Consider the following 14,692-nt stretch of genomic DNA (forward strand, 5'->3'; position numbering starts at 1 on the left):
CGCTCACACAATAAAATATGAAATTAATAAACAATGTAACGATTAGTCTTTTAATTAGTTCAGTTTAGCTCACAGACTTATAGGTGAATTTTGCCTTAATGCATGCTAATCCTGTGATGCAACGTGAAGATGGGAGAGCTGGTGAGTGAGCCAGCATATGGGTCATCACATACAAATGAGCAACAGCAGCTCTCCCGGGTGTGCTTTCCGACAATGCTTCTGCTCAGTTGTGCATATTATTAGAACGCATGCTTAAAACATCACTGAATGCTTAGTACTCCTTTTAAGTCTTTTTTTTTTTTTTTTTTTTTTTGAGGTGATACACATCCGAATAGTTTTGAGACCACTGTATTATTCATCCATTGTGTCACCATCTGGGCATTCAGTGAATGAGCAGTCAAGCTCTGTTTGAAATGTGATTGACTATTTATGGATGCAGTGCAGCAAAGTGTATTTTATCTCAGGCTGTATCTCCCAGAATCCTTGAAGGCACATTGATTTCGCCGTACTCTATGCCTTTGCATTGTGTGTGATCCACCTGTGACAGTGGATGTAAAGATCACGTTCTGTTGCGTATCCGTGATGGAACACGGTCTTTTCTCTGATCTCAGTCTCTTTTGTGTATATGTATGTGGATGGGAGGGGAAATATGAGTGGGTGTTTCTGCGGTATACGTGTGTTTGTCTTCCAGTAATAAATAGATATTCGAAAGGCAGACCAATAAAGTGCATGTGGGAATTGCTAATGGTAAGATATAAATAATTGATATGAGACGACGTAAACAAAAAAGAGGTTCTTTCTCGAAGCGCAACATTGCAGTTGTAGAGTCATATACATATGAACAACATATTTCAAGAGCTGGTAAATATGTTGTGGACTAGTCAGTAATAGTCTGACCTGAGGTGAAGGAGAATTACATTCAGGAGTGACAGCAACACAAAATTAACCTTGACTAGACACTTTGTTGTGCAGGGATCTTCACTGAAACATCCATCCATCAATGTTCTATGCCGCCGATAGGAGGGGTACACCCTGGACTGGTTAGCAGCCAATCACAGGGCACATATAGACAAACAACCATTCACACTCACATTCATACCTATGGACAATTTGGAGTCACAAATTAACCTTACATGCATGTTTTTGGAATGTGCGAGTAAACTAGAAGATTCAAACCCAGCTCTTCAGTGAAACATTTTACAACATATTATGAATGATTTCATTTTACTTTATATAAAAATGACAGCTTCCAGATGGGTTTAAAATAAAATAAACAAGACAGACGGAGGCTTCTCAAGGCACAACTACAGCAAACAACAGAAGGCTTTGGATGATACACAGTGCACAATGGATCTTCTCTTTTTATGTCACATCCAGACGGCCTCCAACCCAACAGATGAACAATGGAGCAGAAAGGAAACATGGCTGATGGGCTCATGCCAAAGCACAAACAAAAATAATCACGCTGCCGCCCTTTTTAATTTGCTCGTTACTTTCCTCTAGTTGTGTGCCTTTGCCAGGGATTAAGCCACTGTTTTGTTTTGTTTTTTTGCGATCTGGATGTGAAACTTACTAAAGCTTCAATAGAACTTGATAAATTCTTGTTCATAATAAATGATTTAAAATCAAAGGTATCTGTATCGTTTTAAAGCACAATGTCAGCAATATGGTGACTACTACTGGGTGCATGTCTTTGCCAGTGCACCCGCAATTGCGACTTCCATAAGGAACCCTCTGCAATGCAAAATAAAATATACCACACAGCTGCTCAGGACATGTATGAACACATTTTTCTTCGCAGTGAATTATCAGCGCTCCTTTATAGAATCAGAAGCATTTAGTGTCATAGCTGCTCTCAGCATCACAAAGAGAAAAGACTGCAGTGAAATGTTTTTCTCTGCATAGATGTTGACATCTCAATCTGGAACAATCTTACAGGTGGCCTGACAAGACAAAACACCACTTGAAGTAAACTAAACTAGATGCTTGTTAAATTGTTATTTTGTAGAAGCAACATAGTTTTTCTCTAGCGGCAGAGTATTGATTGGGAATGGTATCAGGCCAGTCTGTGTCTAATCCACGGATGGACGGCCTCCTCGGGATGACCACAAGGTGGCCATCACCTCCGTGAGGGACAGCCAAGATAGGACAAGTTTAGTATCATTTCATTTAGTTCAATGGCCAAGTCACAATAGGATTAGAGAGGATGCCTGTCAAAGTCATACGTATCTCTTTTTTTGTGATCCTTGCATGTGTGATGCTGTGATATGTGATACAATCACCTTATTGGGTTCTTGAAAGGTGCAAGCCAATAAGCCAATACATGAGTGAGACTAATAACCATCATCCTGAACAGTCAGCCAAAAGTTGGCCTGAGAGACAGTATGCAACATTAAGGGCTGTGTACAAAACACAGAAATCCCACTGTGTTCAATTATCTCCTGAATGAGTTGACAGTGCAGTTCTGCCAAGGGTACATGAATAATGTCAGTGCCCGTGTGGCCAGGAAAACCCTACAGAGTATTGGAAAGATCCTCTAGACATTTTTCATTTTCTATGAACTAGACATGGATCCATTCATCCATCCATCCATTTTCTGTACCACTTGTTCTTATTAGAGTCAAAAGTGAGCTGGAGCCTACTTTAGCTGATTTCGAGCAGGACGAATACACCCTTGACTGGTCACCACTCATTCACAGGACACATATAGACAACTAGCCATTGACAATTTTATGCACACTAATGGATGCATGTTTTTGGGATGAAGGAGGAAGCTGGAGTATGCGGTGTAAACCCACACAATCATGGGGAGAACATGCAAATTATTCAAATCCAGATATTCAGACTGGCAGAATAATTGATTAATGATTTTACTGATGGCTGCACGGTGGACGAGTGGTTAGCGTGCAGACCTCACAGCTAGGAGACCAGAGTTCAATCCCACCCTCGGCCATCTCTGTGTGGAGTCCTCTTGCGCTGTTTTTTTCCCACATTCATAGGTATGAATGTGAGTGTGAATGGTTGTTTGTCTATATGTGCCCTGTGATTGGCTGCTAACCAGTCCAGGGTATACCCCGCCTCTCGCCCAAAGACAGCTGGGATAGGCTCCAGCACCCCCTGTGACCCTTGTGAGGAAAAGCGGTAGAAAATGAATGAATGAATTTTACTGATGGCTGCACAGCGGTCTAGTGGTTAGCGTGCAGACCTCACAGCTAGGAGACCAGAGTTCAATCCCACCCTCTGCCATCTCTGTGTGGAGTTTGCATGTTCTCCCTGTGCATGCGTGGGTTTTCTCCGGGTACTCCGGTTTCCTCCCACATTCCAAAAACATGCTAGGTTAATTGGCGACTCCAAATTGTCCATAGGTATGAATGTGAGTGTGAATGGTTGTTTGTCTATATGTGCCCTGTGATTGGCTGCCGACCATTCCAGGGTGTACCCCGCCTCTCGCCCAAAGACAGCTGGGGTAGGCTCCAGCACCCCCGTTAAGCGGTAGAAAATGAATGAATGAATGAATCCTGTTGATTGTGGGGAATCTTCCTGTATCTGCTCCTTTTTATGGAAGCAAAACTTCCCAATTTTTTTTAAAAAAAGTGAAAACTGGTCGTCCTTTGAATTCCAATAACCTAATTATCTGCCTGTGTACCCCGGAGACGGAATGAGGCGACATTTCCTGCAGCCTTGACTTGCCAAATAAGCCTAATAAGGTGGTAATTGGCAGATGGCTGAGGCATTCTCGTTACCACAGGTGCCAGAATGAGAGGAACACCTGATTAGACACCCACTGCTGTCTGTTTTGCTTACTCTATCATTAGGAAAAGCTTTGTGTCTTTGCAACGCCCTAACTATGTTCATTTGCGTTATGTGGCTGTGCATGCAGTGTAACCTAAGAGAAACATTGGCATGGATAGCAACTTAATTCCAGTGAATCTATTTCTGTCATACCCACCAAGTGTGAATGATATTCATTCATTCATTTTCTACCTATCCCAGCTGTCTTTGGGCGAGAGGCGGGGTACACCCTGGACTGGTCGCCAGCCAATCACAGGGCACATATAGACAAACAACCATTCACACTCACATTCATACCTATGGACAATTTGGAGTCACCAATTAACCGAAGTACCCGGAGAAAACCCATGCATGCACGAGGAGAACATGTAAATTCCACACAGAGATGGCCGAGGGTGGGATTGAACCCTGGTCTCCTAGCTGTGAGGTCTGCGCGCTAACCACTCGCCCACCGCGCCGCCCCCTTTTGAATGATATCTAATATCTAATTTGTTTGAGGTCAGTGTTTATAAGTTTTGTTTTCAAAGCAAGAGTTTGCTTGCTCATACATCCTCCTCACGGGGGCAGTAAAAGTTAGATTCTCATGCCACCTAGGAGCTGAGACCTTTAATTCGAGAGAAATCGGGGTCATGTGCAGTCGAAGAAAATGCAGAAGAGAGGTGAGATGTGCTTGATAGATATTCCTGAAAGTGATCTCAAACAGAGGTGCGAGCAGCCCCTGTGGGGATCCGCCAAGGACAATAAATCTCCGCAGCCAGAGATGAAGCGATGGAGTAATGATGAGACGAATCGCTGGACTGGCCATGTTTTCATGTACGCTTCCATGCGTCATCATTACTCCTCTGTGCAACAAAACTCTCTGCTCCCTGCGCTCCCTCAGTTTTTAATGATTCTCTATCCTAAAGTGCACCCCTCACACTCTCACTGTATGTGTCTAATAGCCAAATGACAACGCACAAAGACACCCATTGTGTCCCACATGCCTCAAACTATGACCCTGGCAGGCTAGTGATGTGCTTGCCTTGTAAGCTAGCGGGAAGCTGAGGTACCGCTCCCTCCCTTTTTCTTTTTTTCTCTGCCTGTCCTCGTCTATGGAGATATGATGTGGTGTGCTAACCCAACCTGACAGGCAGGCCACAAAGACTGCCCTGTTCTATGCACCACAGTGGGAGTTTGCTTTAGACAAGGGAGGTGATTTGCATGTGTTTGTGAATACATTTGTCCATACTATGGGACGTCTACTCTGTGTAATCTTGTGGTGGTGGCAATTAATAACCTTAATTAGCCACTTTTCACCGCAAAAATTCTGGATGTTTTTTATTTCTGGTAAGTGGGAAGTTTAGTTCCTGGAACTAAAAGGTTCCTGTGGCACTGTGTGGTTTGTGTTTCCACCACATTTGAAAGTTTAGGGTAATTTATTCAAAACAGGCTGATGATATTTGGGGGACTGGTTTATTTCTACATTGATGAATGATTGTCAACTGGTGGGTCGCGACTCAAAAGTTGGTCGCAGTGCCATTGTCAGTGGGTCTCTGGTCCCGCCCTTTTAGTCCAAGTGTCTGTAAACATGTCCACAGTGAAGAAAAACCTTTCTTTCTCCTGAAGCTCCCCATAATCCTTTTCCAAAAGAACTTAGTGACCAGGAAGTACTTTTTCAACCACAATCTTTTTACCCAGGTAGATTTGGGTGGAAACGCAGTATTTTCAAACTACCAGGGTAAATAAGAACGTCTCTGAAGTGGGGCTATAGTCTGCAATGTTTGTTAGAATATTTGTTCTCCAGATCTCTGCTTCTGGGAACACAGACCGCAGCTTTGTGGCTTGTGATGTGCAATGTGAATCGAGACCCAGCTTTTATTCCCTTGACCTAAATTCCTCACTCGCATTGTTCTGGTTAAAAGTCCACAGAGTTGCATAACAGTGAGTTGTGTGTCTGTTGCACCGGTCATAGAGCAGTTATTGCACAGTTAAGAGCAGAGACGCACAATTTGGTTAAAAGTCAAAATGAAATGTGAGTATCACATGTCTGAGAACATGTTGACTATGAAACATTACTTTTGTTATTTCTGGTTTTTATTTGAATTTGAACTCCTACTGCAATCACGCATTTTATTCCTGCATCTATCAAATATTTTGATACTGTAGACAGACACACTTACATTGACACCCATGAGCAATTTTGAAGCTACAGTTAATTTAACATCCATACCCTTTGTCTTTCTTCACTTAGGGAAGGTCCTGAATGCTGATTTGCATCACTACCTCAGTCTGCAATTCCAAAAGGGTTCTCTGGACCACAAGCTCCAGCAGGTGATCAGGGACAACTTGTACCTGCGCACCATTCCCTGTGAGTATTTCCATTACTGCAGCAATACCGCTTTAATTTATACAGGGCATAGATAAAGAAAAAATGTCCTATAATGAGAATTTCACACTTTGCTGCTCAGTCATTTGTGAATCGATGCTTCTTATTTGGCAATTTTGAAATTATCAAAATGTTTCGCTTAATCACATGACTTAAATTTGATCATTTTTATTTGATTTTGATGACATTCAAAAATTATGTTTTGTTTGAAGACATATTTGTATGTTTCATTTTGAAACGTGCCAACATATGAGTTGTTACTTTTGTTGGGGGTGCAGAATTTTTCTTGGGGTTGTAAGGCATAGATATTAATATTAATAATTATAATTAATATTATAACATTAGGGCGGCACGGCGGTCGAGTGGTTAGCGCGCAGACAGCTAGGAGACCAAGGTTCAATTCCACTCTCGGCCATCTCTTTGTGGAGTTTGCATGTTCTCCCCGTGCATGCGTGGGTTTTCTCCGGTTTCCTCCCACATTCCAAAAACATGCTAGGTTAATCGGCGACTCCAAATTGTCCATAGGTATGAATGTGAGTGTGAATGGTTGTTTGTCTATATGTGCCCTGTGATTGGCTGGCGACCAGTCCAGGGTGTACCCCGCCTCTCGCCCGAAGACAGCTGGGATAGGCTCCAGCAACCCTCGTGAGGAAAAAGCGGTAGAAAATGAATGAATGAATGATTATAACATGAATATTTATTCCTTTGAAATCTGCATTATATTGATTGTACTTGCTTGTAAAAAGAAGAATAGTATCTGTTCCCCTGGCCATCGCCTACATCACTTCTGGATCAGCCAGGACCAACCTTCTCAAACAATAATTTTCCACATATAATCTATAGATAAAGACAGTCTGTGCAGATTTTTTTGCAATTTTAACGCCAAAAAATCTGTCAGTCTGGCTTGAGTAGTCCCATCTCTGCTCTGGTAGAGCTTGACTTTTTCACTACCGACAGCCACACTGAAGCCTAAATAAATGCTGTACTTGCCTCCTGTAAAAGATGACAGGAGCTCAACAGTGCCAGTGGTCCGGGGCACCAGGTAATCCATAACATCTTGGCTGAATCCCAAACCCCACCCTCAGAGCCAACCCCATCTTCCCATTTTCAGGCATTATATATCCATCACGGGCGGTGGCATCAGCACGTCTCACTGAAAGATAAGGGATGAAGAGAAGTAGCAGAAATGTTAAAATGGAGCCCCAGGTTTTTAATCCTGGAAACTGGTCTTCTTATAGAGACGACAGCCCCCTTTTTAAGTTTCCAAGCTGCAGCACTCTGCAGGAATGTAGTCTTGCAATGACACAGTTCAACATTTAACCATTAAGTCACACTTACCACCACAGAGACAAAGACAAGCTTACTGTGGTGAATACATTGTTTCTTAATTGTCAGATGTCGACTATAAAACGTATGTGAGTGGGATACTGTTGGCATACATGCTATAAACCGACACAAAAATTCTTCAAAATACCTCAGTGCAAAGCAACAGTATTCAGCAGTGGCGCTTTTGTGGTCATTTTTACCTCAGGCAAGCACAAAAATAAGGGGGGCATTGTTTTGTTTGCTGTTTTGTTTGGATTTTTGTTTATTTGTGAGGTTACGGTTGCACAAAATCCACACAGCCGATGTTCCAGAAACCTTGTGGAGCAGTGAAGTATAGAACCCGGATAAAGATGCACTTCAAATTTTGTTCTGGATGTTCCGTGCACTACTTGAGAGGATGCTAAGTCTCTTTTATGTTCATTTTATATAGAGCCAATGCTAACAGACACATGCTGTGTGAAGAAGTCTCTTCTCATCCAGCCTGTGTACCACAGAAAGATGGACATACACTTGTGTCAATTTATCGAGGGCTCATAATTACCAACCTTTTTTTTTTATTGTTTTCGATAAATCCGGGCGGCACGGTGATCGAGTGGTTAACGCGCAGACCTCACAGCTAGCAGACCAGGGTTCAATTCCATCCTCGGCCATCTCTTGTGTGGAGTTTGCATGTTCTCCCCGTGCATGCGTGTGTTTTCTCCAGGTACTCCAGGTTAATTGGTGACTTAATTGTCCATAGGTATGAATGTGAGTGTGAATGGTTGTTTGTCTATATGTGCCCTGTGATTGGCTGGCTGGCGACCAGTCTAGGGTGTACCCCCGCCTCTCATCCGAAGACAGCTGGGATAGGCTCCAGCACCCCTGCGACCATCGTGAGGAAAAAGCGTTAGAAAATGAATGAATGTTTGATAAATTGATATATCCATTATCATAACAGGCTGAAGTATGATGTGAAGTGAAAATACACCGAATGACATGGACTTTGATGTAGATAACGGAAATAAAAAATAAATTAGGAAGACAGGAGGACACCCTGAAAGAAAATGAAAAAATGGGGACATTAAACACCTAATGTTAGTTTAGTTAAAAGTTAAAATCCCTAGCGTGTGCGGAGCAGCCAGATAGCAGAGCGACTCGGCTGAGGCTCTGTAAAAGCCCTGATTACAGCTAAGATGATGCTAAGCAGAGTTGGCGCGTTAAGGAGCGTGAAGTCTTTTCCATAACAATGTGTTTTCCAGCATCTCACAGATGAGAGCACCAGCAAGAAGGCAAAAACATGGCATTTTTCTTAACGAGATACAGCAGTTTGGGAGCATCGATGTTTTATGAAAGTAGAACTAAAGGGAATCTTAAAGCGCGGGACTAGAAACAACACCTTGTATTGTAGGTTGAGGAAGTTATTTTAGGAGGGGGGGGGTTGGGAGTCTTTGCTTTGAACAGTTGCTTCAACATTGTTTCACGTTATCAGCCGCTGGCATTCACTTGAGAGAGACTTTTTTTTTTTTTACTCCCAAAACTTTGACAGACAAGTGTGAATATATTTTCCTGAATGTTTGTAGCTTTTCTTGTCCATGTAAACACGGAAAAAGTGTTATACCCTATATGTTTTTGATCATATTTCAGTAAAGAAAGTGTGCAATTGTAATTGTCTGCATTTTATGGGCCGTTATATTTATGCCTTAATTTTGTTAACTATTTATTCTATAAGCACCGACATTCCATAGTGGATATCATATGACTGAAAGTGTGTTGGCTGCAGGGTCACAGAGTATTCCCACCTGTGTAAAGATGTTCTCTCTTCTTAAAGTGTGTCATTGTTGGCAGGTACCACTCGGCAACCGAGAGAGGGGGAGGTTCCTGGAGTGGATTACAACTTTATCAGCGTGGAAGAGTTTCGTAACCTTGAAGAATGTGGACTCCTGCTAGAGAGTGGAACCTATGATGGTATTTGTGCAAACACTACATTATGAGTGTATGAGTATATTTAGGAATGTGGATTCATGCTCTTCTTTTCAAGGACACTTTGATAACTACATACAGATACAGTATAAATATCATTCAACAAATAGTCAGTGACTCATGGGCAATTAGCGTTTAAGTTTCCCACATACCCCTGCAAAGACTCGAGACGGCATGGTTCTACATGGGAGTACGTTTTTTATTATTTTTGTAAGAACAACTACGCTATTCAGTGATATTATCTGACACAAAAAGGCCAGTGTCAACAGTAATATTGTGCTTTTCATATGTTTTCACCACATACTCTTCACCCGTGAGGTACACTGCCATGTCAGTGACAGTTTGACCACCCGAGAACTTGGCTTGAATTTCTAATTACCGTATTTTCCAGACTATAAGTCGCACTTTTTTTCAATAGGTTGGCTGTTCCTGTGACTTATACTCCAGAGCGACTTATAAATGCAAAAACTGTTAATGTTACATTAGCTGAATAACCATTGTGTTAGCATATCTTACACCTATTCAGCCTGTTCTCTATTCTTTTATTGTTAGAACTTGCCTTCCAAAAGGATGTCATGTCTGTTTTGGTCAAGTAGTTTGTAAAATAAATAACCCGCAAAAAATGCGACTTATACTTATGTATGTTTTTTTTTACCTAATTATGAATTTTTAGCATTGTGCAACTTATACTCCGGAGCGACTTATAGTCCAGAAATTACAGCATATGACGGGCGGCACGGCGCTCTAGTGGTTAGTGCGCAGACCTCACAGCTAGGAGACCAGGGTTCAATTCCACCCTCGGCCATCTCTGTGTGGAGTTTGCATGTTCTCCCCGTGCATGCGTGGGTTTTCTCCGGGTACTCCGGTTTCCTGCCACATTCCAAAAACATGCTAGGCTAATTGGCCACTCCAAATTGTCCATAGGTATGAATGTGAGTGTGAATGGTTGTTTGTCTATATGTGCCCTGTGATTGGCTGGCGACCCATCCAGGGTGTACCCCGCCTCTCGCCCATAGACAGCTGGGATAGGCTCCAGCATCCCCCGCGACCCTCGTGAGGAAAAAGCGGTAGAAAATGAATGAATGAATACAGCATATGACCTTTAGAAGGAATTTAAATATTCCATATTTATAGTATTTCTTATAAGGAATCTTCATCAAGCACAATGCTAGAGATAAAACTGCTGAGGTAACTTAGGATAGATACATAGAGTCATCAACCAATCTATGAATAAATTATAGTATATAGTAGTGTATAAGGCTATCCCACCAGATCACTCTCGCACCCGTGAACAAGATTACAGCCTTGGATTTTAGTTCTCCTGCCCTGTGTATCATTAAGGTCTTCAGGTGAAGTCAAAACACGGTCATTCTACATCTACTTTAAATGTGAAAGAAGCCAAGTTAATTTGCTCCCGGTTGATTTGGTTGCCTTGTGCATGCAACATGTGTGTAAGAGCACTGTCGCCAACTGTCTCCCCCGGATGGGCCCCAGGTGACCGGCCCTTCAACCTTGGAGTCATAAACCAGTCAGCAAGATGAGTAATGGAGTCGTTCTGCCCTGCCCTTCATAATGCAGCACAGCGATTCCTTTCTATATTGATAGCACAAATACGCAACCTCCCAGAGGCTTAATTATGAATGTCCAGACTTCTGACATTCTGACTTGCCAAACATGCACTACTGCATATTCTGCTAAAGCAGCACAAAAGAAAAGGTATATATATGTATATACTATATATATTCATAATTGACTATGTTAGGTGAGTCATTGACCTCATGTCTGAGCCTCACAGTGAATGTTTGTGATGCTTGTTCATTCAGTCCACCAGAAAAGAACAGAAAATGGTCAAAGCGTGTACTTTTCTACATCTTAACACAAGCTAAAAGTATCTCAAAGAGCCACTTGAGCCAGAGGTTGCCAGAGGTTATCCAAATGCATACAAATGAGAGGTTGATGGATGGACTTTAATAATTCTCAGGAATAATACACATATTTTGCAGTAGATTTTCGGGAAGTATGAGTAGTAGTATGTAGATCACTCTGCATAGTTAATGAGTTAATTACATTTTCTCTGTTTTGCAAAATGAATGAAATGACCCAGTAACTATACAGAAAGGAATAGAGAAAGACTCCACCTGTTTTGGGTTTTATAGAACAATGCTATGCAGGGAGAATCTCTGTGGATTTAGATGTGTGCACGTATGTGAATCAGGTCATAACCAATTCTTTGTCCCGTGCGGTTGTATGAGTCATTCATGACAGAGGTGGAGCTGACGTGGATTAGCATAATTCTGAATGTCTGAATGAATGAATGAATGTCTGAATGAATGAATGTCTTTTTTTACTTCTATCCTACCATTGTCCTCCAGTACAATGGTACAGTATATATACTATATAATATCAGAGGAATAAAAATACAAAAGCAAAACAAGGAACAAGTAATTAAGTCATATAACCTTAAAAATCAGCACTACAGAAAAACAACCATGTTTTATTATTGTAAACAAAGTTACATATCAAGTACATGTAGTGTACACATTGCATTGACAGTTCACAATAACAGGACCATAATTGTCCTACAAGTTATTGCTGATAAACAATATTATTGTCAACATTATTTTCAGACTATTTTTCACAAATGTAATGATATTCTTTAATTTTCTACTGCTTATTCTCACAAGGGTCACATAGGTGTTGAAGCCTATCCCAGCTGTCTTCAGGCGAGAGGCGGGGTACACCCTGGACTGGTCGCCAGCCAATCACAGGGCACATATAGGCAAACAACCATTCACACTCACAATTTGGAGTCGCCAATTAACCTAGCATGTTTTTGGAATGTGGGAGGAAACCGGAGTACCCGGGGAAAACCCACACAGAGAACATGCAAACTCCACACAGAGATGGCCGAGGGTGGAATCGAACTTGGGTCTCCTAGCTGTGGAGCCTGCGTGCTAACCACTAGACCACTGTACAGCCCTTGTAATAAACTTTAGTTTATTACAACAATAAAATAGTTCCCCAAATGTATTGATGTCATATTTCTGATTGTCTTAATTAATTGTCTTTGTCGTACGGTTACATTATTGTGACAGACATAATATATAGACAGCATATGACTGTATGTATGATACGGTGGACATAAAGTTCCTAAATGTTAAATTCTATACTATACCCTATCCAAGTAGAATGGCAGCTAAAGCAGAGATTATTTTTGGGCGAACCAACAATCCATGCTTATGTTGTCTGCAAGGGGACAGTCAGTAAATGAAGATTATGAAATCCCCTTTGTTTGCGCAAAAACACAGAATTCATCCTCCCCCTGACAATCATGGACTTCACTGGAAATGAAATTGCAATTTTCCACACCCACGTTTTTTTTTTTTTTTGCTGGGCTGCAAAGCCCACAACTATTTCTAAGTAGGACCAGCGAGGCAAAGCTGCTTGGCTGTTTATTAGATAGTGATGGGGCAGCGAGCCAGAAGTCACAGACTTAGGAGGGTGCGGAGGTGCACTTCTTGGCAAACACTGTCTGCTTTGAGACGACAAAATGGATTCTCAAAGATTATGATGCTTGCTAAATGAAGAAGAAAATAAAGTGTCGAATGAAGGACTTTTAATGAGATGTCTCTCTTTTGATTGGAGGGAGGAACGCAAGGGTTGCTCTTGATTGTGTCCGTTCATGCCAAACAGCTCTGTTCCAAAGCTGGAGTTCACACAAGAGGCTATGGGAGTCACACACTATGTATTGGAGGCCCATTCTCAGTGATTAATGGGGGTCACTGGCTTGGATGGATGCATAAACCCTTCAGTGAACATTATTGTATTTATGGTTGAAACATTACCGTTCATTGATTTTCATAATGGTTAATTTCACAAATGGCTTTGTTTTAATATGTGGCTTCAATATACAGTATACTACATAATATATACAGTATACTATATCCATTTTAGAGTTTTACTGGTTGGTTCCAAATAGTGAGAAAATACTTTGTGAGAGGCGGCACGGCGTTCTAGTGGTTAGCGCGCAGACCTCACAGCTAGGAGACCAGGGTTCGATTCCACCCTCGGCCATCTTTGATGGCTGATGACATCATGTTGAAGAGCCTGACGCTGTGAATGGCGTCTTTTGGGAATGTGAACAGGCTTGCTTTGTCTGTTCTGGTGTTCGATAATTGAAAATCCACACAAAATGCACCAGAACAATATGAAACCAATGTGTTCCATAGTTCTGAGAGGGAGGGCTGCACGGTGGACGAGTGGTTAGCACGCAGACCTCACAGCTAGGAGACCAGGGTTCAATTCCACCCTCAGTTTGCATGTTCTCCCTGTGCATGTGTGGGTTTTCTCCGGGTACTCTGGTTTCCTCCCACATTCCAAAAACATGCTAGGTTAATTGGCGACTCCAAATTGTCCATAGGTATGAATGTGAGTGTGAATGGTTGTTTGTCTATATGTGCCCTGTGATTGGCTGGCGACCAGTTCAGGGTGTACCCGGCCTCTTGCCCAAAGACAGCTGGGATAGGCTCCAGCACCCCCCGCAACCCTTGTGAGGAAAAGCGGTAGAAAATGAACGAATGAAAGAATACTTTGTGAGACCTGAGCTGTCCTTTTGTCTATTTTCTCTACCACTTATCCGGTTCAAGGTGACATTGAAGTTGGAGTGTAGTGTATCACAGCAGGTGAGAGAATACTGTCTGTAGTGATGATCAGTTGACAATCACATGACCGTGACCATGACAATCAATCCGTTGACATCCACATACAAGGCCAAGCACATTCACTTTGAGGACCTAATTTCAGAATGGTTCTTGGTCAATGTGATTATTTGTGATTTCGTCTCTGCTTTACATGAGTTATGGCCTTTAAAATGCTGCTTCACTCCAAACTGGTATCAAAGCTAACTAAATGAACAGCAGTACAATGGACTCCCAGTGTGTTATTCATATGACGCGTTTCACTAGCACCACAGTCAGAGAGCTGCGAAAATGGCGTGTGATAACCATGTGGAAACAGTTTAAATTGGCTTTCTCTGCTGGTTTCCTTCAACATGTTCAGTCCTGAGGAAAAATGATCTAAACTGGCAATGACTAAAACCGTCTTATGTCTAATATAATCCCAATCAATATAGACCTTTTTTTTACTGACGTGCTGAAATAATGACTGAAAAGCTTTGAAGATTAAGTGGTGTGCTTTGTGATGTAATGACTCCTAAAAGTGTGAAGAAGATGGGGCTATGAATATCGCCAG

The 14,692-nt window shown here is 41.9% G+C and overlaps 1 protein-coding gene across 4 annotated transcripts in view; it reads left to right on the forward strand.

Annotated features, from left to right (window-relative positions):
* magi3a (membrane associated guanylate kinase, WW and PDZ domain containing 3a) overlaps positions 1-14,692 on the forward strand; it is an 81,441-nt gene that overhangs the window by 44,573 nt on the left and 22,176 nt on the right. For all 4 annotated transcript variants that reach the window (XM_058052601.2, XM_058052602.2, XM_058052605.2 and 1 more), the window contains exons 2-3: positions 6,023-6,139; positions 9,308-9,427. In XM_058052601.2, the coding sequence (XP_057908584.2) occupies positions 6,023-6,139; positions 9,308-9,427 (237 nt within the window). The remainder of the gene's footprint in view (positions 1-6,022; positions 6,140-9,307; positions 9,428-14,692) is intronic.

This window comes from Doryrhamphus excisus, linkage group LG15 (assembly GCF_037039965.1).
Source record: "Doryrhamphus excisus strain RoL-2023G ecotype Guam linkage group LG15, RoL_Dexc_Guam_v1.1, whole genome shotgun sequence".
NCBI classification, from domain to species: domain Eukaryota; kingdom Metazoa; phylum Chordata; class Actinopteri; order Syngnathiformes; family Syngnathidae; genus Doryrhamphus; species Doryrhamphus excisus.